Source organism: Sturnira hondurensis, unplaced genomic scaffold (assembly GCF_014824575.4).
Source record: "Sturnira hondurensis isolate 20B ecotype Veracruz unplaced genomic scaffold, ASM1482457v3 Scaffold0000780, whole genome shotgun sequence".
NCBI lineage: Eukaryota > Metazoa > Chordata > Mammalia > Chiroptera > Phyllostomidae > Sturnira > Sturnira hondurensis.
In genome coordinates this window covers 18722557-18750168 of record NW_028073411.1, presented here as the reverse complement: position 1 = coordinate 18750168, position 27612 = coordinate 18722557, and the positions used below count along the sequence as shown (strand labels likewise).

At 60.5% G+C, this 27612-nt stretch overlaps 1 protein-coding gene across 2 annotated transcripts; it reads left to right on the top strand.

The window, feature by feature from the left end:
• The first annotated feature begins 117 nt into the window (after positions 1-117).
• MAEA (macrophage erythroblast attacher, E3 ubiquitin ligase) lies at positions 118-21589 on the top strand. 2 transcript variants are annotated; one of them, XM_037047239.1, is made up of 10 exons: positions 118-235; positions 11528-11710; positions 13560-13763; positions 14519-14641; positions 15212-15325; positions 17336-17412; positions 18183-18291; positions 19862-19995; positions 20622-20817; positions 20941-21589. In XM_037047239.1, the coding sequence occupies exons 1-10, from the start codon at positions 167-169 to the stop codon at positions 21034-21036; spliced, it is 1305 nt and encodes a 434-aa protein (XP_036903134.1). In that variant the 5' UTR covers positions 118-166; the 3' UTR covers positions 21037-21589. The 2 variants fall into 2 exon arrangements, with proteins under 2 accessions (XP_036903134.1, XP_036903141.1); XM_037047246.1 differs by lacking the exon at positions 15212-15325 and having other exon boundaries at positions 20941-21036.
• The last annotated feature ends 6023 nt before the right edge of the window (positions 21590-27612 follow it).

Here is a 27612-nt window from a genome sequence, read left to right as displayed (position 1 = left end):
CGCACGCCAGGGCCACGCCTTCTTCCGCCTCCAGGCCGGTGGGCGGACACGATTGGTGCAGACGTGTCGCCCCACCTACCCACCCGGCCTCCCGCTCTGCAACGTCACTACCCGGCGTGCCGCGCGGCGCTTCTCCTCCGCCCGCTAATGTTTTGGCCGACTCAAGATGGCGGTACAGGAGTCGGCTGCTCAGCTTTCCATGACCCTGAAGGTGCAGGAGTACCCCACCCTTAAGGTGGGTCTGAGGGCGGGCGACCACGCCTGGCTGGTGCCGGCGGGATGCGGGGGGCGGGCTGCAGCCCGGGGCGCCTGGCGGTGTCTGGGGGCCGGGCTCCCCGGGTCTGTGGGGTCTGCGGGTGGGGGTCGAGGAGTGCGGGTCTGTGAGGTCCGGGGAGGTCGGGCTCCCGGGGACGGCGGAGTCTGGGGCCTGCGAGTCTGTGGAGTGTGCGGGGCCCGGCTTCCGGGGGCGGTGGGGCCTGCCGGTGTGGGGGTCTGTGGGGCGGGGTCCATGACTGCGAAGTCTGGGGGACCAGGTTTCCTGGGGCGGCGGGGTCTGGGGCTTGCGGGTCTGCGGGGCCGGCCCAGCGGGTGTGGCGAGGTGTGGGGAGTGGCCGTGGCTGCTCTGCCCAGCCTTCGAGGGCTTCGTGGCAGGGCGGGGAGCGCGTCAGCCCGGCGCCGGCCTCGCCCTCCGTGGCCCGAGTGTGGCCCCGGCGTCTCAAGCAGACTGCATTGCCCCTCTGGTAGTCCTGGCAGGATGGAGCAGGCTGGCAACCGGGCCGAGGTGGGGTCGCGGGCGCCCAGTCTGAGGGCCCAACGATGGGTGGCCAGCTACCCTCCCGAAGCTCCGTGTCAGGTGTGTGGCTCCCAGTCACTAATTAGGGAAGTTGTAAGCAAAGGAGAACCCCGATGGTCTAATGGGAGCCCATTTTGCGGTGTGTCACCAAACCTGAAATACAGCCCTTGCAACTTGGTTACCGGTTGGGTGACCTTGGGTGGTCATTTAGCCAAGTTGCATTCCATTAGAGTGAAATTGGTGTTCCCAGTAGAAGGGCCTGTACTTGCTGCTTACTGGATTGGTAAAGGATTTGACAGTGATTGACTAGCATGAAGTGCTTGGGAGTAAATGCCTTCAAAGGTCAAGGTCATAATATTCCCGGGGAGAGCTGTGGCTGGACAGTAGTGGTCTGGATTCCTTCCCTGGGGCCCCACGCCCCACCCACCTTCACGGTGACCGGTGGTGGTAGGTGCAGTGTGGCCTGGCTGCTGTGAGTCCTGCCCCCTGTTCACCACCTGCTGGCAGACCTCCAGCTCTGAGGTGTTTCCTCCTGCCAGGCATAGGTGCTGTGAGCTCGATGCCGCCTGAGTGTGAAAGGGGGACTGCGACCATATTAGAAGATACACAGCCAGAGCCAGGCTGCCCTGCTGTGCAGGAATGGGTGTCCTGCTCTCTGACACAGTAGGGGCCCTGGAGCAGGCGCCCGTCCTCGGGACCTCTTTGGGGCAGTGCTGGTCAGTGTATGGCTCACAGGCCAGGATACCACGCTGCCTGAGGCCCCTCGTTAAGTGGGGGGACTGATCTGTTCTGGCCTGTGTCTCACTCAGTCCACCGTCAGGCTGTCATCTGAGCTGACAGGCATGGTCCGAAGGCCGGAACTGGTGGTTCCTCCTTTCTGGTCTTGGCTGGTGAGCATGAGACACATCGGACAGGAAAGGGCTCCTCCGTCCAGCCCTCCTCTGTCCAGCCCTCCTCCGTCCTTTCATCACCATGTGGTTGAGTTCCACGGCGATTAAATAGCCTTTCATTGAAGTAGTCGTGGCCCTGTCCAGCTGGCTCAGTGGATTATGGGGTCGTCCTTATACGCCAAGGTTGTGGGTTCAACCCCTGGTCAGGGCACATACAGGAAGCAATCAGTGAGTGTGTAAGTGGAGCAACAGATCCGCGTTTCTCTCTTCTTCTCACTCTCTAAAACCAATAAGTATAAATTAAAAAGAAATAAATATCAAGTTATTTCAAGTGAGCTTGCCAGATTTTTAAAAAACTTCTACTTCTTTTTTAGAACAATTTTAAAACGAATGTCTGCATCCAGAGAAGCCATTTCTTCCACGCGTTGCCCCGGGCTGGTCAGGTCCCGTTGAGTCACCCTGTTCTGTCAACACACGTCACTGCTGAGTTCACGTTTTTCCCAGAAGCTTTCAGAACCGACTCCCAGTGGATAGCGGGGTGATCCCGGGAACCAGGGTCCTCGACTCGGGCGGGTTTGTCGGCACAAGTGCAGCAGATGTGGGACGGCTGGTGGCTTGGGAGCCGGGCCCCGCTGGGCCGTCTCGGGCCCCAGGGTGGGGGCCTGGTACAGAGTCAGTAAGGAAGGGGCCAGGGACGCAGGCTGGGTCCCTGGACAGCGTTTTTTGTGCATCTTTGGTCTCTGGGCCTGTGTCCTTTAGGGTGACGAGATAGGCATGGACTGGACCAAGTGCACAGATGTGACTGGAGTCCTCACGTGGGCAGCCTCGGTGGGTAGTCACGGCTGCAGGGCCTGGTGCTCCCGGTGCCTGGAGAAGCAGGATAAAAGAGGAGCCTTGGTGAGGTGCTGCCCCTGCTCTGGCACAAGCACCCCGCCCTCGCTGGCGCTGATCCTGCAGCGGGTGGGTGGCACAGGCCCGTCCACCGCTGTGTACCTGGGGGCTTAGTGACTTTCTGCTGCGGGGGTGTGCGCTGCAGGGCGTTATGCAGCACCTCTGGCCTTCACCCACCAGACGTCAGCAGTGTGGCCTCAGAACATCTCCAGACTTTGCCAGATGTCCCTGAGGGCAGAGTCACTTCTGCGAGAGTCGCAGCCGGATCTGGCCTAAAGGAAGCCATGTTTACATTGCTGCCAGGGGCCATGGGAAGGCAGCCTGGCTGTGTCCTTCCCCTTGGGGAAGGTGTAGGACACGCCCCTCAGGCCTCTGTGGGTGAAGAGGGGAGAAACACGGGTGTCCAGCCCACTATCTTGAACTTTGTTTTTAATAGTATTCTGATTACAAAAGTAAGTTATGTGTATTCTCCAAATTCTGCTAATTACCCGATTGCTATTTTGGTGCATTCCTATTCTTTCAAATAACTGAAGTCCAGTGGTGTTTAGATACGTCCTTTATCACCCCACACCAGGTAGTCTGTGTGGTGAGGAGGAGGAGGAGCCTGGCTTTGGTCACCTGGCTCTGGGCCCACCTCTCAGCAGTCCTCTCCTCTCAGGAGACAGGCTGGTGCAGGGTGTTGCTCCCGACAGTCGTTTTCTACAGGAATTTTAAGTTGCCTGCTTTTAACTTGGTGACAGTCTTTCAACCACGTAGTACCCTGCAGTTTCAAAGCCTGGGTTTGTACCTGTCACAGAACATTTGGGGATGGTTACCCGTCTGAAACTGTAACTTTCAGGGTGACTGGACTGGGGACACATGAGCTGGAGTTTGCGAAGCACTGGTCACCGTGAGGTGGGGACGTCAGAAACAGACGGTGCTGGGGTCCGGTCCTGGGTGTGCCTCATCCTGGCAGTGGGCAGGGCTGGGGCTTATCTTCCTCCTACTTCAGGGGTGTCACTTGCGTTGTCAGGGGCACCTCCAAAAGGGGCTGGTGCACAGACACCACTGCCTGCCCTGGCCCGCAGCACTTGAGTCGCAACGTCTTTCCTCCCCCGGGCTCCCACCTGTCAGACCTTAACAGCACGGCGCTCCTGCCTGCACGCCTCCCAGACCACCAGGTCTGAGTGCGAGGCAGATGCCTCCTTCTCCGAAGAGCTGGGCCTGCACGGGCCCCCTTTGTCAGGTGTTTGGCCGCACGGACAGGGCCCTCGGGGGGGTGTCCTCTGTGCTGGGGCGTGTCTGCCCTGCATGTGCTTGGGCCTTTCCTGGTAGTGCGGACCCGGTTGAGGGAGGAATCCCGCTTGCTGCCCGTGATTGTGCTTAAAGTATTGCTTTCAAACAAATGCCAAGTCTCAGAAACCTCAATGACCAGGATGAAGTCAAGGCGAGTGTGGATGGCAGGAGGCCGGGGGACCTGAGGGGTGGCATCTGCGGGCAGCCTTGGAGTTGTGTGTGGGGAGAGCCTTGTAGGCTGTGTTGAAGTTTCAGCAGACCCCAGCCCTGTTGATGTGACTCAGGACGTTCCCGAAGCCACCCAGAGGCTGGTCCCTCGGGGCCCTGGGCTCCCAATGGGCACCACAGCAGGCAATCAGCTGGGACAGGAGGCCAGCAAGGGAGACAGTGGCCTCAGCAAAGTGGTGGCCAGCACCCAGGATAGTGTGAGCAGGACCGCACAGCCAGTGCTCCCCGTGGGCTCTGGCGGAGCAGCTGTGCGGTACCGGGCTGAGTGCAGGGGCGCCGTGGGCCTGTCAGGCACTTCGGGTGTGACGGTGCGTTTCAGAGTCTTCATGCTTGGAGAGCATTGTTTTGAAAACTTTCTGAGAAGAGTCGCCTGCCGTTGAAACAACTGCACGCAGGGCTGATAACGAGTCTTCCTGGGCAGCGGAGGCCTCAGTTGTGCGACCGAGCGTGGAGCATGGCTCTCTGGAGCACCGGCGGGCTGAGCCGGTGTTCTTGCCACCCCTTTTGCTCCCAGCAGTCTCCTCACCTGGCCCCTCACACGGCTGGGCCCTGCTCTGCCCGCCCCCACGGTCACTGGTACTCTGACCCCACCCCTCCTTGCTGCAGCTCCAGCACTTGGTGCTCTCTGCTGCCTCAGTTTCCCCCTCAAGTGGCTCTGATGGCCCCTCCTGAACTGCATCTTCCTGCCGCAGCTGGCCCTCCCTCTGCCCTCCACCCCTGTCTTAGGGAGCTTCTGGTCTTTCCTGGGTTAGAGAACCAGCGTTGTTAGTGTGGCCTCCAGGCCCTGGAGGGGGATCCAGGTGGCTTGGCTTCCTGTATCCTCTTCCATGCCCCCCCCATGCCCTGGGGACATGGCCACAGTTGTCCCCCAGCAGTCACAGGACACGCCAGCATGGTGGATCCTCAGAGCTTGTGCACTTGTTTGCCTTGCCCAGAATGCCCCCCGCAGGAGTGCAGGGGGGGCATTTTCCCTCCCCTTCTCTGGCCTTTGCTCAGGTGCTGCCTTCCCACTGCGGTTGCCTGGTTGGAGCTGGAACCCACCCCCCACCGCCTTCTGCTCCATCTTCTTGGCTCCAGCCTCCCCCTGGCCCAGTGTGTTTTGCTTCTGTGTCTCCTAACCATGGGGTGGTTCATTTCTGGGGAGGGCAGAGAAGAAGTGATTCTTCAATTAAAAATTAGAGGCCCTGGCTGGTGTAGCTCAGTGGATTGAGCACGGGCCTGCAAACCAGAGGATCGCGGTTCGATTCCCCGTCAGGGCACATGCCTGGGTTGCAGGCAGGTTCCCTGCAGGCCAACTCCCAGCAGGGGACACACAAGAGGCAACTGTACATTGATGTTTCTCTCCCTCTCTCCTTCCCCTCTAAAGATAAATAAATAAATAAAATCTTAAAAAAAATTAGACTAATGTCACTTTGACAATTTTGTCAAAGCAGTCAGAACTGACACAGAAGTAAACACACACGCTAGACAAGATGAGACATGACATGTTATGTGTGCCCAGAACGTGTGGCCCACTGGCTGGGAACAGAGTGAGGAAACGGGTGGGCGTGCCCGGTGCACGGCAGGGGCTCAGAGCCCACCCCTCTCTGCACCCGGCAGCCACTGCGGCCGGACGCTACCAGCAGGACTGCAGGCCACAGGCGGCCCTGGCCCAGCTGAGGCGACACGTGTGTCCTCAGCAGAGGTGAAGGGAGCTGGGCATGTTTCTGTTGGAAGACGCGGGTCATAGCTGTTCGGGCACCGCCCACCTTCGTGCGCCAGCTCAGGTGCTTCCTGTTCGTCATCTGGAAGTGCCGTGAGTTGGACCCTGCGTGACACCCGAGTGGCTACGAAGTGCCAAGGTAACAACCTTGGTGCAAACCAGCTGGCGTCCGTGTAAAGTGGGGGAGTAGCTGTGCTCTGCTGCATGTGTAGGCCGCTGTGGGTGCCCACTGCATGTGTGTGCCCTGTATGGTCCGTGAGCCTTCCCAGGCGATGGGCGCCGAACCGTGTGGAGGGCATCCGGGCTTCCCATGCGCTGGCAGAAGCTGGCTCCATGCTGCGTGCGCACCGGCTGACTTGGGAGGCGCAGCCCCTTCTGCTCCCCTGCTGCTGCCCTTCCCACAGAGGCCAGTGGGAGGACAAGGTTTCCCCCGGAGCCATCGGGTTGCGATGGGGAGGTCGCATGAGCCCGAAGAGGATGAGGCGGGGGGGGGNCGTGAGCCTTCCCAGGCGATGGGCGCCGAACCGTGTGGAGGGCATCCGGGCTTCCCATGCGCTGGCAGAAGCTGGCTCCATGCTGCGTGCGCACCGGCTGACTTGGGAGGCGCAGCCCCTTCTGCTCCCCTGCTGCTGCCCTTCCCACAGAGGCCAGTGGGAGGACAAGGTTTCCCCCCGAGCCATCGGGTTGCCATGGGGAGGTCGCATGAGCCCGAAGAGGATGAGGCGGGGGGGGGGGGGGGGGGGGCGGTGCTGGCCACTCTTCCCTCCCCGGGCTGTTGATGATACCGCCCACAAAGGTGACCAGAAGAAACGTGTCATTTTTCAAGGAGCCTATTAAATGGGGGGTTTGAACCACTCCCATCCTAGGCGAGCCTCCCGAGGAGCGTGTGTTGTGCTGGGAGAGGCCCGAGCAGGCAGCAGAAAGCCCCAAGGGCTGGGAGTCGGCCCCACGCCCACCGCAGAGCTCGAGGCAGTGCTCCAGGACAGGCAGGGTGGGCGCTGGCGATCAGGGGTCAGCAGCCCAGGGCGGCTGTGAATGTGGCCCAGCACCAGATCGTAAATTTACTTAAAACATTTCAAGATGTTTTTGTTAGTGTTTGTGTTTTTAACGTGTGGCCCAAGACAACTGTTCTTCCAGTGTGCCCTGGAGATGCCAAAGGGTTGGACACCTGTGCTTGATGTGTTGGCTTTGTGACAAGCATTGGGAAACCTCTTCAAAGGTTTCTTAATTGTGAAAGATAAAAATCTTCGTGCTGTTGGGAAAACACTTCCTGTGCTGGCGAAAGTGACTGAAAACAACGATGACAAGTGAAAATGCATCTTTTTGTCAGCAAACACTGCCAGCAGTGGGGAGGCGGTGGAGACACGCACGCCCGAGCAGACGCGGTATGGGGGGCGGCGTGCAGCTGGTGGGAGCGCAGAGGTGCCGCGGGGGTCTCAGCTGCGGGCCCGCCAGCTCCCAGGTCAGCTGTGACCACAGGAAGGGTTGCTTTGGGAGCCCCCGAAGGCAGTGGGCGCTGCAGAGGCCGCGTCAGCCCCCTGGCGGCTCCTGGTTACAAGGAAAAACCCAGTCAGTCCAAGCCAGGCAGACTTGAGCCCCTGGGTTAGCAGGTAAGGTAGAGGCGGCATTTAGAAGTAAGTAACAAACTTTAAAAATCCTATGAACCAGAAAGAGCTGAGTTTGGATTAATGAGGAAGACCTAAGGCCATGCTTCCTTGTGGAGTGTCGGACACGGGTGCACGTGGAAGACATGTGGAAGGGAAAATGCGTTGAATTGAATCTCATAAAATCGCTGTTTTATAGGGTAAAAAGTGATGATGAGTGGACAGGCCTGTAACACTTAAAACAGATTAAAGAAAAAACTGCATAGAGAAAAGCCCGAGACCAGATGGCTTCATTGGTGAGTTCAGTTATGTGCTTAAAGAACTGGTGTGGATCCTTGACAGACTCTTCCCCCCCAAAATTAAAAAAAAAAAAGAAACGGACACTTCCCAGCTCAACTTCGAGGTCAGTATTTCCTTGATACCAAAGCCAGACAAAGAAATCTGAGGGGACGAGAGCCCACATTCCATGTGAGCGAATCTAGGCGCCGAGACCAACAAAGCTCGGTGACACAGGCCCCGACGGGGCGTGGAAGAGGTGTGCAGCGTGGCCGCTCACTGCGCAGTGCAAGGCCCGTGCGGCTCGCACGGCAGCCCTTGGCCAAACTCGGTGCAGTGCTGCTGCGTGACGGAAACCCGCCCCACACGCAGAGTGGGAAAGCCCTTCCTTGCCCTGGTGGGGGTTTCTGCGGAAGCCCCCTGCTGGTACCAGGCTCCCGCTGAGGCCAGGCACACGGCAAGGGTCTCGTTCTTCGCTGCTGTTCAGCGCTGTCCCAAGGGTCTAATGAGGGCAGTTAGGCAGGAAGAAGATGGAAGAGGCATTTTGACTGAGGGAAGAGGCAGTGCTGGCTGCTGTGGCTCAGTGGGTTGGGTGCCGGCCAGCAGACCAAAGCTGGTTTGATTTCCGGTCAGGGCACGGCCGGGTCGCAAGCCGGGTCCCCAGTGGAGGGCGTGTGAGGCTGCCAGAGGCAGTCGATCAGTCTCTCTCTCTCACATTGATGTTTCTCACCCTCTCTCCCTCCCTCCCGTCTTTGGTTTCTAACAATAAGTGAATAACATCTTTAAGAAAGAAAAGGAAGGGTAGAGTATTTGCTCTTGTACGTGGGAAATCCTAAGGAGAACGCACACGTCCCTTATTAGAACTAATAAGCAGGAGATAAGCTCCATACGTCAGATAAGTTGTATTTCTGTGCCTGAGAAATGAAGGTCAGAGAGGAAATCAAGAAAACAATGTTATTTACAGTAGCCCAAGAATAATGAGATATGTAGGGATCGGGACTTACTGTTAAACAAGGCTTCCCAAATTGATCGACAGATTCAGCGTCATCCATATGAAAATTGTAGCTGGCTCTTTCACAGAGCGTGATAAGCCACTCCTGAAATTCTCAGAAATGCACGGGACCCCGAATAAAACAGTGATGCGAGTCAGCTCAAGCTGTTGGAAAGGACCAGAGACTGGTCACTGTTCTGGCCGCTGGCAGTCCGGGTCGGAAGGCAGTGAGGCCAGTTTCATTGAGGCCTCTTCCGAGTGCGGGGCCCACTTGGTGGGAAGTGCAAGCCCTCGGGGCCCCTGTGCGGGGTGCCGATCTCGGGGTGCCGGTCTCGTGCCTGGGGCCACTCCCTTTTGGCTCAGTCACCGCCCAGAGGCCCCATGGCTTCGGGGCTGGGATGTCAGCATAAGCTGGGGGGCGGGGCACTGCTTGTCCTGACTTCCCCCACCTCCTTCCTGTCTCTGGTGTGACTGTTTTGGGGACACTGTGGGGCTCCCACGGGCGGGCGGGCCTCCTTTGTCTGCCTGCCCTCCTGCCGTGGCCTGCAGCAGAGTGGCCTGCAGTTCGAGGCTGAGCGACACCCCCGTGTATAGCTGCCCACCATTACCTTTCGCCACCCCCATGTGCCAGCTCTTGCGCGTGACGCTGTGGTGCGCACGGGGTGCAGATGCCTCTCTGAGACTGTCAGTCTCTGGGATACAGTGGCCCCACCAGCGAGCCGGGTTTGAACTTCCTCGTGGGTGATTTCAGTACACACAGTTGGCCCTTTGTGCCCCTGGGTGTCACATCCATGGTTTGACCAGCCACCACTCAGAAACAGGCTTCCTCTCTGAGGTTGGGAATCCACATGCATGGGGGGCAGACTCAAGTGCTTGCAAATTTTCAATTGTGCTGGGGTCAGTGCCCTAACCCCGCCCCCTCTCGAGGGTCTACCTGTGGTGTCCCTGGGGGAGGGGTTGCATCCGCCCATCGGTGAGGGCCCCTTCTGTTTCCACCTCGATGGCCAGTCTGCAGTCTCAGCTCAGGGCCCAGGGCCCTGCCTCCTTCCGGCCCTTGTTCCTGGGTGTAGATTGGGCTGTCTTCACAGGTGTGAGCTGGTGCCTCCCCATCCCTGAAGGTTGCAGGTGCCCGGCCAGGTGCCGCTGCGCTTGCACTTCCTGCGAGGTGTGGAGATGTCTGTCTGAGGCCTGTGCCTGCTGCCTCCTCCAACCATTTGGGGTTGTGACACTCTCCTGTGTGTCCTGGGTGCTGACCGTGGGAGCGGGGGGGTGGCACACACTTAACTGCTCCCGGCTACCTCTCCCCCTGTGGGTGGCTCCCTCTGCTTCTTGGAACTTTGAAGTTTGGTGTGAAGTTTGGTGTGGTCCTCCTTGTCTGCTTTTGATTTTATTGCCTTTTCTTCTAGGGGTAGACTTTTATTTACTTTTTAAAAAAATTCTTGCAGCCTGTTACCTTTTTAATTGTGCTACCCTTGTTTATTTTTAGGTCAAGTCTTGTTTTCCCCACTCACACTAACTGTGTCTCTTTCACTCTGCGTCTCTGACTGGCTTCTTTCTTCACTGTCCCCTGCTCTGTGCCGACTGAGCGTCTGGCTCCGCTGAGGCCTTTCTCTGAGCCGGTTTTCCTCCCAGGAGGTCTGTCCCTGAGCACCCGAAGGGGTCATAAGCTCTCCGTCGGTCTTGAGTGGTAGCACAGTGTGAGTCCTCGGCGTCCCTGGAATCCCGCTCCCTCTGGGAACGGCCTTCCGGGAAGGAGGGGCCTGGGCAGGAGCTGTTGGCGGTGGCACAGCAGCAGGGTGGGTTGGGGAAAGGCAGGGAGGCTGCCTCATGGCTGGGCTCAGCCCGCCCTGCACACAGGAGCACAGCACTGCAGGAGCCCCTCCAGGGCTGAGGGTGGTGGTCACACCCCCGATCGTGGGCCGTGCCCTCGAGCCCAAGACATTCCTCAGGTCCTGGGCTCGAGCCAGACCAGTAGGGACTGGATGGCCAGTAGGGACTGGATGGAGCTGTGGCATAAGACGCAGCCTGGAAGCTCAGTCCTGGGGAGCAGGCCGAGGGGCAGGCTCTTTGGGCTGACGGCAGGTGAGTTCTTGCCTCGGGGGGTGGTGGCAGGCAGTGTGGGTTCCGGCCACTTGGAGTGAGTCTCATGGAGGCGTAGGGGGCACTGAGGTGATGGAGTGTTTGCCGCTGTGAGAGAGCGGATGGTGCCACAGTACCCCAGGGCGGGCACTGAGGCCCCTGGCCCCCGTGTGCCCTGGGTCCAGATTGGTTTCTTTCATTAAAAGGTGAAGAAGCCCTGGCTGGGTGGCTTTTTATCGTTCCTACCAGTCGGCTGGAGAGACATCCCGTAGACCAAAAGGTCGTGGATTCAGTCCTGGTTGGGTGCAACCCAGGTAGCAGGGCTGCTCTGTCGTTGGGACGCATACCCTAGTCAACTGATGGATGCTTCTCTCTCAAATTGATATGTTTCTCTCTCTCTCTCTCTCTCCTTCTTTCTCTTTCTAAAATCAATAAAGATGTCCTTGAGTGAGGATTTAAAAAAAAAACATTAAAAAATTAAACTTTGTCTTAAAATACAAATTTTGGGGGCTGATGATGCCAACCCCGCTGCCGTGTGGAGAGAAGTTGAACTGGACGCTGCCCCGGCTGAGGAGTTCTCCTGGCACCTCCCCGGTGTTAGGTCGGCTCTGTGGGTTTGGGGACAGTGTGTTTCTGCACACTCTGGTCTCTTCGTTCAGGAACACGAGGGGCCCTGTGTCCGTGCCGTCCTCTGCAGGCCCCAGGCAGGCTGTGGAGGAGGTGTGTGTGTCAGAGGGCTGGACCCCAGGGGGTGCCGTGCCAGGTCCGCCACCCCTCAGCCTCTTCTCACTCTGCCAGGTGCCCTACGAGACGCTGAACAAGCGCTTCCGAGCAGCCCAGAAGAACATTGACCGTGAGACGAGCCACGTCACCATGGTGGTGGCCGAGCTGGAGAAAACCCTGAGCAGCTGCCCTGCCGTGGACTCTGTGGTCAGCCTGTTGGACGGTGTGGTGGAAAAGCTCAGTGTCCTCAAGAGGAAGGTCGGTGCTAGCCGCCGGTGGGGTCCAGGGGGAGGGTCGCCATTGCCCGCAGGCACTGGGACCTGGGATGGGCTGGGGGCCGGTGGGCAGGGCTGATGGGGGCGCTGTGCCAGGCATTTGTCCCATCCGGTTGCCTGCCCTCCATGGCCCCAGGCTCCCCAGCCCTGTGCCTCTTCCGCTGGACCTGGCCCACATGGGGCGTGAGGTGGTAGCAGGTTGATTTACTGTTTTTAGGATTTCACCTCAAAGCAGCATGCAGGTTTTCGTCTTTCTGGGAATGGTAGATAGGGCATCTGCACCAGTGTGCTCACTGAAAACAACCCAAAATGTCATCTCTTATTTATTTTTAAGCGTCCTTAGTTGGGATGTGTGTGTTGGTCTTAGAGAGAATGTCAGTCGGTCGCCTCCCACTCCCGCCCCGACTGGGGATGGACCCGCAGTGCCGGTGCACAGGACGGTGCTGCGGTCCCCAGAGCCACTGGCCAGGACAGAAGTAGGAGAGTCTGGTGTGCCTCACTGAGCGTTTTAAAAAGCTGCTGAGAAGACGGGAGTCACCGGGAAGGCAGGGGCCAGAGAGTGGCCAGAGCAGGGCGCGCCGGCCACACCTGGCTCATGGGAGCCCCTCCAGGGCCTGGTGTGCCCGGGGGGTGCTGCACTGCCCCTCAGGGGAGGGCTCCCCGCGGACGCCTTGACGAAGATTGCAGGTCTTCAGGGCAGTGGGAGTGGGCCCAGCTGGGGGCCCTCCCAGCTCCAGGCAGTGACTACAGTTCTGCCGAGCGCACCCGATGACCCGCGCACAGGCCCAAGCGTGTAGGACGCTGTGACGCTGCACAGGAAACACTGCAGCCGGGTCTGCAGACTCAAAAAGAGCAGTGTCAGAGACCATAGTTCATGCTGTGCTTGTGGAATAAACCCGAGCTGGCAAATACACACAGAGAACAGAAAGCGTGGAAGTGATTCCACTTAGAAAGAACTGGGTGAAACTTCAAGAAGTGAAAAACTCAGATGCTTGCTTATGATGGACATTTTAACACTTTGGCACGAGACGGCTGCAGTGAGAATCAGTGAGGTGGAAGGCAGGCCTGAGGGAGTGTGCAGAGAGCAGCACCAGGTGACGAGCCGGAGGTGCAGGAGAGGCGGGGCTGCGCGTGTTTGCCAGGGGTGTGGGTGGGCGGTGCCGGGGTCAGTCCTCGGCCAGAACAGGGTGAACAAGAACAAACCCACACAGGCTCTTTACACAAAAATTGTCAAGTCAGCCTGAGAAAAAAACCCCCTCTGAAGAGCAGCAGATACCCCAACAGCTGACTTGGTTCCAGCAGCTGGAAGCCAGAGTCGGGGGTGCTGTGGGGGAGGCCAGGCCGCGGGCACATGGGCCTGTGCGTCCGGCCTCGGGCCGCCGGCCCTGCCTCTGGTCAGTGCAGTGGCTGAGCCACACAGCACGCGGGACGTTGCTGTCTGGCTGTTTCTGAACAAAACTGACCTCAGTGGGAAAGGTACTGTAACGAGTAGAAGAAGATCAGTTTATAGTGACGAAAGGGTTAATTATGCCTGGCCAGGTGGCTCAGCTGGTCGAAGTGCGTCCTGTGCACCCGGGTTGGGGGTCTGTCCCGGTCGGGTGCTCACCTCGGCTGCGGGGGCCATCCTGCGTGGACCCAGGTGCAGGTGCGTGAGGGAGGCAGCCCAGTGGAGTCTCTCCCCCTCCGCCACCCCCGCCTCCGCCCTTCCACTCTCTGAAATCAATAAACGTGTCCTCAGGCAGGGACCAGAAGCGATTTAAGTGATAGGACAGCGGCCTGTCACAGCGGCAGCGGGGAGGGTGGGGCCTGAGCTCACTCTCTGCCCCGTCCAGGCAGTGGAGTCCATCCAGGCCGAGGACGAGAGCGCCCAGCTGTGCAAGCGGCGGATCGAGCACCTCAAGGAGCACAGCAGCGACCAGCCGGCGGCCGCCAGCCTGTGGAAGCGGAAGCGCATGGACCGCATGATGGTGGAGCACCTGCTGCGCTGCGGCTACTACAACACGGCTGTGAAGCTGGCGCGGCAGAGCGGCATCGAGGTGCGCCAGGTGGCCCGGTCCCAGAGCCGCCCAACCCCCCACCCCCACCCCCATTCGCTGGGGCCACTGGGGCCCGTCCAGGGAGGGCTGCACTGATCTGTTTCCAGTGGCTCCAGTGGAGCCAGCACAGAAGCAGGCGCGCGCTTGCCCTCAGTCACAGCTGCCCTAAGCAGCGTGTGTCCCTGCCTACACTCTAGGTGATGTCTGTGGCCCACGTCCCCAGAATGAGCTTGTTCCATGGAGAGCTGCCCTGCCCTGGGCTGGCCTCGGGTCAGGTGCCAAGCTGGGTCCCCGTGCAGGGCACTGGCGGGCACCCAGAGTGCCTGGGGTTCTCTTGAGAGCAAAGAGCCTTTTGTGCTGGACGCTGCCCATGTCCAGATAGGAGAGAGGCGCTCCGAAGAAGCTCCGTCTCTCTCTCCTGGCTCCTGCCCTTCCTGGTTTCTAGGCACTGGTCGTCTCGACCTCGCAGCAGGGCCCTTCCTGGCTGGCTGGGCATTCTGAGCGCCTGGCTCTGCTGGGACCCGTAGGCTCAGCAGTCGCGGGCCCCCCCATGCACCCTGGTCCTCCTGTGTCAAACATTTCAAGTGTAAATGAGTCCTCAGAGGGCCAGACTGCAGACAGCAGGGGAGGAGGTGCTGGCGTGCCCAGGTTGTGTGTGCAGGGGGAAGTGGGGGCAGGGCCTGGGGTCCAGGAGGCCAGAGGTTCTGGGGTGCCAGCGTCCCATGCTCTGAGCGCATACTCCTTCCTTTCCCAAGGACTTGGTGAACATCGAGATGTTCCTGACGGCCAAAGAGGTGGAGGAGTCCCTGGAGAGGCGAGAGACGGCCACCTGCCTGGCGTGGTGCCATGACAACAAGTCTCGGCTGCGCAAGATGAAGGTGCGCTGCCCCTGAGGGGTGGGCGGGGCTGTGCCACCTGCTGCTTCGGAGGCCTTCCATTCAGGGCCTCGGCTGTGTGGCCGGGTTTGGTGTGGGTTTGGGGTATTTTGGGTGGTGCGCCCCCTTCTGCGCTAGGCTTTGGACGGATGTTTTAAGCATGACATTCCGAGGCAGCGAGGCGGTGACCTCGTGTAAGCGGTTGGTGGCCCTGCTGGGGCTGGTGCCAGGCTGTCCTGCCTCTGCCTCGTCACGGGGTGTGGGGAGCCCTGGGCGGAGGCTGGTGTTGGCCTGCCTGGCGCCGAGTTTCAGGCTGGGGTGTTCTTGAACACAGCTCTTTAGAGACCCACAAGCGGCTTTGGAAAGGGACACCTGATGTAACCAGAGTCCACACGTGCTCAGGGAGAGGCGTTCGCACCAGGGGCGCAGAGATGCGCAGCGTGTGCTGACCCTCCCGCCTCTGTTAGAAAACTTCGTTTTCTGTGTTCTAAACCGGGCGCCTCTAACCCTCCCTGGTTGAGTTTGTCATGTGCACATAGTGACCAGCCAAGGGTGACACTCTCTGCCACTCAGGGCCGCCAAAGCGAGCATGACGCGAAGCCGGGACGGAAAAGTAGAGTGGCCAGTGGCTCCCCTAAAGAAAGTGAGGATCTTGGTATGGAAACCATAAAAGGAAAGCCAGAATTGGTACGTAACTCCGCCCCGCCCCGCCCCGCCCCCCAGCCGTGCTGCCTGCTGAGCGCGAGCGGTCGGGAGGAAATGGGCGTCCTGTCTTGACAGGCTGTCTCTGCAAGCCCGTTGCCTCCCAGACCCACAGCTGCTTGGCGAGGGCGGGCCCACTCGGGCACTCGGACGGGGCCTGGCAGCCATGTGCGGGCCGGCGGGCGAGGCTGGACCCGCCGGTGGCTGTTGAACTCGAAAGCACATAGTCACCCAAGAGTGTGCTTGGAAGATGCCCTAGTGACATAGCAGCGTACATACAAAACAACAGTGCGTGTGCACGGGAGCTGGCGCACACGGCCCGCAGGCCGGGAGGGGAGAGGAGCCTGGGAGGGCCACACCCGGGCCCGCGGGATCTTGCACTCCCGTCGGGACACTAGAGGAGGGAAGAAGCTTTGAGGCGTGGTTTCACGTGGTCAGAAGGTGCTTCTGAAGGAGGTGGTCGTGCCAAGGCAGCGTCCAGTGCATTGCCTGGGGTCTCTGGGCAGGTGAGAACATGTGCACAGTGTCTGTGGAAGTCACAGGTAGTGCAGGGCGTGGTCGGCACTCCGTGCTTCGAGGTCACCTAACGGTGGTGCTTCCGTGCGCGCACAGTCACTGTGAGCGGCCTGCAGTCGGCCCTCAACGTCTGCGCCAGCAGACTCTGGCCACTGAGGCCAGTGGCGCCCTGGGCTGCTGGGGTGGACAAGAGCTGAGAGCCTGTGGTGCCCTGTCGGTGGTGTGCTGTGGGGACAGGCTCGGGGTCCGCTGTGTTTGGGCGTGTGGAGGGCGGGGAACAGGGCTGCCAGACCCAACAGACACACTGGCATTGGGGCTGTGACCTGTCTGTCCCTGCAACCCCTCCCAGGGGCTCTGCTGCTGTTAGACAGGATGCTGGGGGGGTGGTGAAGGCAGGACCTGCCTGGCTGCGAGCGCCTGTGGTGTAGACTTGTGGGTATCAGGTAAGTGACCACACCTTCGCCTGCAGGGGGCAGCACACAGCGTAGGCCCCCCACCCTTGTCTGTGGGTGCTTTGGGGCTCGGGCGTGTGTTGTGCGGAAGCCACAGGCACTGCGTGCTGCTTGCATGCTGAGTGCCTCCTGAAGCCACGTGAGAGATGTCGTGGCCGGCGACTGCTTGTGGAGGCAGCACAGTTTCCATCTTTAGGCACAGTGCCTGCCTCCTCTCCTGCCCTTGGCCATGGTGGTTTAGCACAAATGGGCCCAAGGTCACTGCAACCCCCAAGTGCACCTGTGGGTGGCACACAGTGCTCCTCAACCTCCTGTGCTGCCACCGTGCTGGCGTCTGCCAGACACATTTGCCTCGGCGGTCACCGCCTGCTGGCTCTGCCTGGGCTGGCCCAGCTGCCACTCGGGGCCTTTGGACTGGCTTTCCTCTGTGTCTGCACTGCCCTCCCCTGTGTTCGTGTGCCCCCACCTGCTGGCCTGTCCTCCCTCCAGGTGCCAGGAGCCGGGCCTCAGTGCCGGGATGGGCCTGCCTCCCCCTTGTAGCCCCTGTTCTGGTGGGCCTACTGGAGGGCGGAGCAGGTGGGACTTAGGCTCTGTGACTCGGAGGCCAGTGGAGGCGAGGGCCCAGCGGGGCTGGTGATTGAGGAGGCGGCGCAGTGAAGGAAGGGCTCGGTGCAGGGGGCCCCACGGCCACCTGCTTCCCTCGAGCTGTGCCCCACACACTGAATTGCTGGTGACTCCTGGCTGTTTCTCATCCAAGGTCACCCAAGGGCCACCCAGCTGTCCCCAGAGCCTAGTCCTGTGGGTGGCAATGCTGCTCCAGCCACGTTTCACCAGGAGAGGCTGGGCCACAGACCCAGGAGCTACTGGGCCTCAGACTGCAGCCCGGGTTGGGGTCAGGTGGCCCCCGGAGGTTCTGAGCCTCCTCTGCAGGCACGGCCTGCACAGCGTCCGGCCCATCTGTGGGGACGGCTGGGGCCTCGGCCGTGTGGGGCTGCCCTCTGAGCCTGCATCTCATCTCTGCCCTCAGAGCTGCCTGGAGTTCAGCCTGAGGATCCAGGAGTTCATCGAGCTCGTCCGGCAGAACAAGAGGCTGGACGCTGTGAGGTGCGCAGCGGGTGGGCCTGCCCTTCTGGGTGGGGTGCTGGGGCTGGCTCCCCCCAGTCCAGAGTCCTAGGCTGTCCTGACCACTGGGCCCTGCCCGGGGATGGGCACTGGGAGGAGGGCGTGAGGTCTGTCTTTGCTCATGGGCAGTGCCGCAGCTCCTCATCTCAGGATGTCCCCACGTGCTGCGTCCTCTGCCGGGCTCCAGTGTTCATAGGCCGGTCCTCCACGGAGGGTGTTGGTGGGAGCGGTGAAGGCACGCAGTTTGTCCAGGGCCTCCTGGGCCTGTCCTTGGGCAGGCCTGGCAGTCTAGGCAGAAGGATGGGGACGCGGACTGGCTCTCCCCCAGAGGGTGGACTGAGGCACCTGTGAGGGCAAGGTTCCTTGGAGACGGGCGCCTTTGGGAAAGGTGGGGGGAGCAGGCCCTGGAGCCAAGTGCTCCGTAGCCCAGTGGCTCTGCTGTGTGCCTGGGGTCTCCTGGGGTTGGGGTGGGCAGCCACCGCAGACTGGGAGGGCTGCGCTGTCTAGTCCCTGGGGGCTGGGCGCACTTGGGGTGTCCGTGTGGAGTGCTGGGCCTGTTGCAGCTCAGTGTCCTCCGCCCGCGTCCTCTGGGAGCACTGAGTGTTAACTCCGCTTCCAAGCGTCTGGGTGGGGGTCCAGCCCTGGGGAGCTGGGCTCCCAACAGACCCTGTGCAGGTCACTGAGTGTAGAATGAACTCAGATTCTTAAAGATGAAAATGCAAACTTAGAAGAACCGAAACGTTGTTTTCTAGACACGCCAGGAAGCACTTCAGTCAGGCTGAAGGGAGCCAGCTGGACGAAGTCCGTCAGGTCATGGGCATGCTGGCCTTCCCACCCGACACGCACATCTCCCCCTACAAGGTAACCTGTGGCTATGAGAGCCACTCCCTCACTCAGCCTGGGACCACCATGCCCGGTGGGCCTTTTCCTATCCCGCTGCTGAGTGTGTGGGTCAGAAGAACTCTGTGTGGGCCTGGGGGGCACGGCACCTCTCCCGGGCTGCCACCAGGGCCTCCCAAACTTTGGCTGTCTCTGGGAGGCCTGCCCTGCGCTCAGGGATCTTGGCACAGGTGTGCTCAGGCCCTTCGCTCGGTGGCCATGGCTGGCTGTGTGGGGTCACCTTCTGTGAAGTCTGAGGGCAGCCCCCCGACCCGCTGATGCCTGAATGGCCCCAGGGGCTCCCCTCCCGGAAGACATTCTGCCTGACAGCCAAGCCTGCGGCCTTCCCTCCCCCCTCTGCTCCCACCTCTGTCTGCCCACCCTGCAGTGCTGGCTGGCCTTGCCCTTCCCCGCGGCGGGACTGCTGGGCTGCCTCCTCCAAGTCTCCTCCCTCCCTGTCCTGACGCTCTGCTTCCTGCCCACCAGCAGTCCCTCCCCCGGTCCTTTCTCTGCTGCCGCACTTCACTGTGGAGCCTCGGGGAGCGACTGCACCTTCAGCCCCTAAATGGCTCTCTCCAGTGCCTGTGGGCGCCACAGGGCTCTGTGTTGTCGTGACCCGCTGTCCCTCCAGTTTCCAGTGGCTGGTCGCTCGTCCTGACTCAGCCACCGCTGGCCTTTCCCGTCCACATTTGCACAGTTTCCTGGAGACTGAGTTCCCCTTCCCTCGAGCCCTCCCTGCCCCTGCTGTCCCAGGCACAGGCTGCTGCCAGGTATATGCCTGTGTCCAGCAGTGCCCTCTGCACACGTCCTCCGTCAGTCTAGCTGTTCTCACTCAGACCAGGCTTGTGAGCGGCAGGACACACGTTATTACCCTCCCAGAGGCTGGGGCTGGGGAGATCGGTGTGGGGGGTGGTCACTGCACCTCAGGGAGATCAGGGAGGCCCCCGGAGCTCTGATCTGGCACGGGACTCCACCCCCTGGCTAGAGTGCTTCCCAAAGGCCTGCCTCCCTCAGCTCCTGTGGGGTGAGGGTTCACCCCAGGGACCCCCGGTGCCCACGAGTAGCGGATGGGACCAGCCTTGCTGTCTGGGCTTGAAAGCAGCTCTACCCAGGGCATCCCCTGCAGCCATCTGTCCCCGATGGCCCCGGCCCCAACCCCACCCTTGTTCCCTGAGCCCCTTGAGGGCAGCAGACGGTGTGTGGCTACATGTGGTGAGCCTCAACTGCTCCGGTGGGGGGGGTTGCCCCCAGTGTGACAAAGGCTGGGCCTCCTGCTCAGGGTGGGGTGTTGCCCCAGGAGCCTTGTGATGGCTTCACAGGCAGGGGCTACCTGCACCCCCTTGAAGGCAGCAGGACCCGGGAGCCAGTCTCCCCTTTTGTTTGGAGCTGAGTCTTCTGCCTGTCTGGGGTCCCCAGCCAACAGCCGTGCCCACCCACGTGCCGGAGCCCAGGCCCGCTGAGTGACAGGCACAGCGCACGGCTGCTCTCTGGAGAGTCTCGGCTCGGAGAGAGCGGGCCTGTGCACCATCCCAGCCTCTGCCTTCCCTTCCAGGACCTGCTGGACCCAGCCCGGTGGCGGATGCTGATCCAGCAGTTCCGGTATGACAATTACCGGCTGCACCAGCTGGGGAACAACTCTGTGTTCACACTCACCCTGCAGGCCGGCCTCTCGGCCATCAAGACTCCGTATCCTTCTGGGCTCACACTGCCGCCTGCCTCACGCCCACAGAGAGCAGCTGGGGCGGGAACTGTCCCGAGTGGCTTTCCCACGGGTTCCCCAGAATCCTGCAGAGCAGCAGCCCCCCTGTGGCCAGATGTTCTGATCCAGCGTTTCTGGGTCCCTCTCGAGTGTCCTGTGGGGTCCCCTCTAGGACTCTGTCAGGGCTTTGTGTCTCTTACTTGTCACTGACACTGGGCAGGCCTCACCTGTGATGGGAGGGGGCCTGTCTCCGAGCCTGTGTTGAGCGCTCTTGAGAGGAAGAGGTGGTTCGTAGCTCACAGCCTCCCCGGTGCCCCCAGGAGGTCCCTGAGGAGGTCCCAGCGCACATGGCTCCTGCCTGTCCTGCGGTGGCTGGGGGCACACAGGGTTGGCTGAGTGCGCTTGTCCTTGGCTCTTGTGCTTGGGGGGGGCTTGGCTGAGAGGCTCTGGCCACTGGTTTCGCTCAAGCCGTTTCCTGCTGCAGTGACTTCTTTGCCTTGGAAGAGAAACTGCTTGTTTTCTGCTTGGTGCTTTGTGGCAGGGAGTAGTCTCCATGCCCTGGTCTCGCCCCGGAGCCTGTGGCCCTGTGACCCTTCCTTAACCCGAGGCACAGACAGTGCTACAAGGAGGACGGCAGCTCCAAGAGCCCCGACTGCCCCGTGTGCAGCCGCTCCCTGAATAGGCTGGCACAGCCCCTGCCCATGGCCCACTGTGCCAACTCCCGCCTGGTCTGCAAGATCTCAGGCGACGTGATGAATGAGAACAACCCACCCATGATGCTGCCCAACGGCTACGTCTACGGCTACAACGTGAGCCGGGGGTGGGGCAGGGGCTCCCTGACTGCTCTGCCTGCAGGAAGTGTGGTGCCTTGGGCAGAACGGGACGGTCGGTTTCCTGGGGGTTTGTCCTAACCTCCCTGTCTTACTTTCCAGTCTCTGCTTTCCATCCGCCAAGACGATAAGGTCGTTTGCCCGAGAACCAAAGAGGTCTTCCACTTTTCACAAGCCGAGAAAGTGTACATCATGTAGGCCCGAGCCCACGCCTGCCTGCGGCGGTGTTTCTGTTTCTTGCGACCAAAGATCCGTGAGCAGCGCAGACGCTTGGGAGGAGAGGATGGGAGTGTGAACAGGCTTGTGCTTGGAAGCCATGTTTCGACCGTAGGGTTTTGTGATGTGAGCCAGCTAGCTGATGCTTCAGGAAGGATTTGACACGGAGGGAAACTGGGGAACGTTGCAGAAACAGCTCCTCCCTGTGACTGGCGGCAGCCCTGGGGGACAGGTGTGTCCTGCCTGGGGGCCGGGCGCAGTGGTGGCCACGCTGGGTCAGCTGCTGTCACCCACCGAGGGCACCCACTGGACCAAGTCTGCTGGGCCTGCAGGGTCCCGTCACTCGGCCTCAACCCCTGCCGGTCAGACGAGCAGCACCTCCGAGCGACCGTGAGGCCTGGGGGTTGAGGGGCCGCTGTAGCCGACACCGCCGTCCGTAGAGGTTTGTACCTAGTGCTCAGTTCTGCATGTGGATGTTGCTTAGCTAATAAACTGTATATGTCAAACATGTTAATAAAAGGGTTTTCTATTTCTCCTTTTCGTGTGAGGCGGAAGCTGCTGTGTTCTGACACCTCAGTGTCTGCTGTCCCACCACTGGTCCTAGTGCAGAGGACAGGGCTCCTTCTGTCGCTGCGGGGTCCTCGGGGGCATCTGGAGACCGTGTCCCCTGCTGAGCAGTGCACCCTTCCCTGTGCTAGGCCACCAGCAGGGCCTTTCCCACGCTCCGCAGCACCTGCAGAAATTGGGAGCAGAGTGCGTCCCCACCCCCTCCCCCCTGCAGGTGAGGCCTCCTTGGACTCGGGCTCCTGCTGAGAGGGTGCTGGGCAGGGACTGGACGCCCGGCCACGCACCACCCAGCCTGCCCCAGCCAGCACACAGCAGGGTGGGGCTGTGCGGAGGCTCAGGTAGGGCTCCCTTGGTGAAGGGACCCTGCCCTCCGCATCAGCCCCCAGGAGCCACCCAGCTTTGACAAATTCCTTCTGATTTGTGTATCTTCTGTTGCTGTTGCCCAAGACGGTGTTCAGTCACGGCCGGAGACCACAGGCCTGGCTACTGCAGGGCCCTGGGGCTTTGGGGAAGTTACCCCCCTCCCCCCGCCCTGCCCCGCCCAGCACAGTGTGGGTCCCCACGAAAGCTGCGGGTGGTCTCCACAGCTCCCCCCCCAGCCCCCAGATTCTCTCCCCTGGCTGTGCCTCCTGCTCCTCGGCTGCTTCCTCGCTCCACCCACAGGAGGTGCTGGCCATCCTCTCTGCCAAACCTTGCCGGATACCATATCCCAGGGACTACGGCCTGGGCCATCGCCACCCTGTCTGGGGGAAGCACAGCGTAGCAGCACCTCCTGGCCATGGCCATGTTGAGAGTGGACTCGCACACACAGGCCCCGGTGGTGGCCCTGGTCTTCTGTGCATTGTGGGTGCTGGTGGGGCTGCTGGTCGGGCTGGGGCAGCAGGGCCACTGGGGGCAGGACTCTGATGGCCACGTGGAGCTCCTCCCTGGCCTGTCCTTTGCTTACCTTCTTACCAAAGTAAATGGCAGGTGCACAGGCCTGCGGCCCCCAGACCTGTCCAGCCCAAGGGGCCCAGGGCCTTCCCCGTGGGCACCCCCACAGGGATGGGCCTTTGTCACAGTAGTTCAGCCAGTTCTCAGACTTGGTGGACACGAAGGGGCAGTGTGACTCTAGACAGCAGGCCTGGTGGCCTGAGCCTATCCTCTCCACTGCTGGGTAGTGCCTACTGGACGAGAGCACAGTAGCCATCCCCTCTGCGGGTGGTGGGCATGGCGCACTCATCTGCAGGGACAGGACGTAGCTGGCCAGGGTGAGGTGCCAGGCTCCCCGCCCAGGTGTGGGAGGCTGCCTGTGATACATCCTCACCGGCTGGGCACCTGCCTCTCAGTTCACACAGCCTGCTGGCCGTCCGCTCACTCGGGGTTCCAACTGTGGTAAAGATGCGCACACCAGCACAGGCCTCAAACAGTTCAGAGAGTCCTGAAGAATGTAATCCCCGAGCCCAGCTACAGCCTTCCCAGACCTCTAAAAGTGTCGCCATGACTCCCCGGCGGGCCACATGCCACCCTGGTCAGTGACGACTGGTCAGTGACGACTGGTCAGTCCCTGTCCGAAAACTGCCCTGCCGGGCGCCGACACATCTCACGTGGCAAGCCCGGGGGCCATCCCACGTGTCCGGCCATCCACACCTCGCTGAGGAGGGACTGTCCCACAGCCAACCACTCGCCACTCTTCACGATGGGCGTCTGGTCTGTGTCCAAGTCTCGTGTGCAGTGGGCACCGCTGGGCATCTATGTGGACGGTGCCCTCACCTCTCTGGGCTCTTGCCTGGTGGGCCCTCCCTGGCACGGGAACAATGGAGCCACACTGTTGCTGTGCGTCCACCCACAGGAGGCCTGTGTTCCTCCCCACAGAGTGGCATCTGTGCGGGAGGACCCCGGCCACACCCTGTCCGCCCGCATTTTAGCAGATTTTCCTTGGTCTGTGGGAATCTTGCGGTATTCCAGGTACAGGTCTGCTGTTGGATGTTCCCACACTTTTGGCGGACTGTTCATTTGATGGGCAGAGATTTGCATTTCAGTCAAGTTTATCAGTTATTTTTTAATGCTCTCTGTGCTCTAAGTGTGTGCCCCCTAAAGGTCACAACAACACTCTCTTCCGTTTCCTGGGAGGGTTAGGCTTCGCTTTTATGTTTCAGCCTGCGACCCACCGCAGGCTCCCTCGCGTGTGGGGCGAAAAGTCGCCATTCACTTAAGAGTTCTCATTAACCAGGCCCCCGGCTGGACCTCCTGGGTCTGTTGCTCAGTTGCTCTGTTCTGTGCCAGTGCCAAGGGCTGGATGGCACCACAGCCCCCAGGCCAGCTCCCCAGGACTCCGGCTGTTGCAGCTGAGATCAGTCTTGAATGGGGAGTATGAGTCTTTTGGGGGACACTTATTTTCTACTTTCTCAAAGTTATTTTGGCTTTTCTAGTTCCCTTGCATTTCCACACAAATGTTAGAATTGGCTTGTAAAAGTCTATGCTTTTTAAAAAGCGTTGGGATTTTAACTGGGATCACCCTGAACCTACACATCCGGGCGGGACCACCAGTCTGTTCAGGCGTCACAATGGAAAGACCTTGCCTCAGCTGTGGAGGCCAGAAGTCCAAGATTGAGGTGCCAGCAGCTGGTTCCTGGCAAGGCCCCTGTTGCGGGTGAAGGGGGAGTGCCAGCCCCCCATAAGGACAGCAGTCCTGGGGGAGTAGGGCTCCACCCATAGGGCCTCCCTTATCCCCGACTGCCTCCAGTCAGCAGGGGTTGGGCTGATGGCCGAGTCCCTTACAGACAGAGTCTTGTGCAGCCCTCACCAGTGTGGCTTGCTTGGCAGGACCCCGCCCTGCAAAGTGAGAGGTAGCCAGCTGACTCCTGGTCAGGGCGTGTGCTGCGGTTGTCGGGTTCAGTTCCCAGTGGGGGTGTGTACAAGAAGCATGATTGATGTCTCTCTACCTGTATTTCCCCCTCCATAAAAGACAAGACAAAACAAAAAACAGAACTCTGACAGCTCCAAGTGCCCCAATCCATGGACATGGGACCTCTCCACACTGCCCCCCACACTCGTTTCAGGGCACACACCTTCTCACCCCAAGGCATGTTGTGATTTTTAAGCCTGTCACAAACAGGATTTTTAACTGGATACTGTGCTCCCACATGGTAGCCTGTGTAACTGATTTTGTACCTTGACCAGTGATATCCTGTGAAGTCACTGAAATCCTGACTTCACTAAACTCACTTGTCCATTTGGTGGCATCTTGGTAAAATTTAAAGCATTCCAGACATACAAACAAACCCTGTGGGGGTCCCTGCTCCTGTCTACACCCCTTCTCACTCCTACCACCTGCCACCCGACACTGCCCACACGCCCAGCCTGTGGAGGGTAGCCTGGTCTCCAGTGTCTGGCAGACCATGTTCGGGCAGCTTTTTGGACCTGTGCTTCATCAGGGTGAGAACCCCCGCTTCTCATTTTCTGTTACCAAGGATGGACACCGAAAACTGTCAGATGTGCTTCCCTCAATTTCGGCCGCCTGCAGGAAGTTCCCATGCTGGTGTCCTGGCCCGTCAGCCCTGTGCTCTCCGGTAGCTCGGGCTGGCCTGTTGCATGCAGCCCACATCCAGATGAGCAGGGCTCTGCGGGTGAGCTGTCTGTGGCATCAGATGTCCCCCAACCTGGGGCCTCTGCTGCTTCTCTTCCTACTGATTAGTCCAGTCAGGGGCTCATCGGTTTTACAAGTGATTTCAAAGAACCGTTTTTGGAGTCAGGAAGGCCCTGTGTGTAGTGTGAAAGGTTTCGTGTTCTCAGGGATGGGAGCCAGTGCAGGGCTGAAGGGGTTGTGGGATCTGACCTTAGGCTTTAGGGGTCACTCTGGAGGATGGAGAATGGACTGCAAGTACCAAGGCTGAAATGGGGCCCACTGGGGCGTGGTGTTTGGGATCTGGTGGTGGCAGGGGCTTCCATCATGAGCATGTTGGGAGTGGGGCTGTCGGGTTTCAGAATGGACTGGACGTGGGTGGGAGGGAGGGGCGGAGGGGAGGTTGTGCGGGCGTGTGCACAGGAGACGGTGAGCCACGTGAACATGGAGGCAATGGGGTGGACGCCAGCACAGTAGAGAGAGACCGTGAGGAACAGGCGACCACACAGCTTTTTCCAGGGTTTCTGATGCAAAAGAGGAGCCAGAGGCGACAGGTTGGAGAGGGAAAATGAACAGAAGGGTTTCATCAGGACCGGAGAGCGAAGCTGCTGCTGGCACAACTGCAGTCCTGGGACAGGCGCAGGGGCGCTCACTGGCTTCCCCTGTTGGATGACAGCCTTTTCAAGGTGGAACTCACACGCCATAAAACCCGCTGTGTGTTTCAGTACCGCGACCGGGTGGTGCGGCCACTGCCTCTCGCTGCAGATCAGCCCACAAAGGGCCCTGTGCCCTGCAGCGGGCGCTCACCCTGCCCTCCTGCCCCCACACGCCCTTGTCCATATCTGTGTCTGCGGACTTGTCTTTTTGGACGTTTCACACAAGTGCAGCCACAGCACCTGGCCTTTTGTTTGGCTTCTTTCATTTGTCGTGATGTTTTTAGGCCAAAGGAGACACATTGTGTTGTTCACCTGTTGACAGACATTTGGGTGTCCCTACCTTTGGCCACTCAGGACAGTGCTGCTGTGGACGCGCATGTCCATTCCTCTGTGTGGCCTCCAAGCTTGGTGCTTTCGTCCCATTCCGTCGCTGCCCCAGGAAATTTCCAGTCTGCTGCTTCCAATCTGCAGCCGGGCAGAAGATGAGGAGGGACCCAAGGCCCTGGGCGCAGGTGGGGCTTCCTGTGGAAAGGCAAAGGCAAGACCTGGAGGGGTGCCGCTGAGGTGGGTGACAAGGTGGCCCAGGACAAAACACAAGGGGAAGGCAGAGGGGAGACTCCAGGTGAAGTTGAAGAGCCCATCTTGTCCTGAGGACCCTTTGGGTCCCACAGGGATGGGTGCAGAGGCCTGGCTGTGCCCTCTGCACTGTGTGAGGGTGACCCCAGAGAACCTCAGAGGGTGCCGCCTGGGGAACGCCTGGGTGCACAGGCCCATTGCAGCTGGACTATAGGTCTGGGCCTGGGGCTGTATTATCTGGGCATCCTGGTTCCCAGGCTGCACTGAGAGCAACACAAACTCAGGGATGTGCTCACACCCACACACCCACTCAACCTCCCAGGACAGGGGTGGGAGACTGCGGGTGGGCACAGCCGGACATGCGCATGGGTTAGGGGCTTCCTGGAGAAAGATGAGCCCAGGGAGAGTCGAGGGCCGCGGAGGGAGGCCCACATGCAGAGGTGGATCCCCGAAGGGTCGTGGCCCTAGATGCCCCAGGATGTGGCCCGAAAGCAGTGCCTGAAATGACCACGCGGGCTCACATTCTTGGGGGCTGGTCAGGGACTGGGCCATCCCGTCCCTCCCTGCGGGGTGCAGACTTTCCGCCTGTCCGTCCCTTTCCACCTCCACCTTGGATCCCATGGGGTGGTCCCTTCCCCAGAGGCAGTGCCCGCCCCGTCTCAGCCCCTCCAGTAGCGGGGGTGGTGGCTCTGGTGCTCGCCAGCAGAAACACACACCCGCTCCCACCGGACCCGGTCGGGTGATCTCCGAACAGGGTCCGGGGACCTCGAGCCTCCTGGTGGCCGTGGCGAGAACACCCGGTTGCACTCCTCGGGCCAGAACCTGTCAACGGCCCCGCCCGCGGCTCCTTTAAGAACACGTTGCGCCCTCCGGCTTCCTTTTTCTCGCACTTAGCCCTCCTGGGACGCCCCACCCCGCCCCGCCCCGACGGGAGCGCGCCCGCGTTACCGCGCAGACCTCTGCCTCGCCCCTGCCTCCAGCGTCAGGACGAATCAATGGCTGCGAGGTAGGGGAACTAATAGGAGGCGGGCCCTCCGCCGGAAGGGGCGGGTGTAACATGAGAGGGGCTTTGCCGGGCGTTAGAGGCGGTAATAACCTCACTGACTCCTGCGCGCCGCCGGAGCCGGGGCGAGCCAATGACTGCAGCGACCTGGG

Bases quoted from the DNA above. Each gene is read 5' to 3' on its own strand.
- MAEA (XM_037047239.1), top strand. From the start codon at position 167: ATGGCGGTACAGGAGTCGGCTGCTCAGCTTTCCATGACCCTGAAGGTG. The intron at 11,711-13,559 runs GTCGGTGCTAGC...TGCCCCGTCCAG, and splicing joins TCAGTGTCCTCAAGAGGAAG to GCAGTGGAGTCCATCCAGGC. The intron at 18,292-19,861 runs GTAACCTGTGGC...CTTCCCTTCCAG, and splicing joins CGCACATCTCCCCCTACAAG to GACCTGCTGGACCCAGCCCG.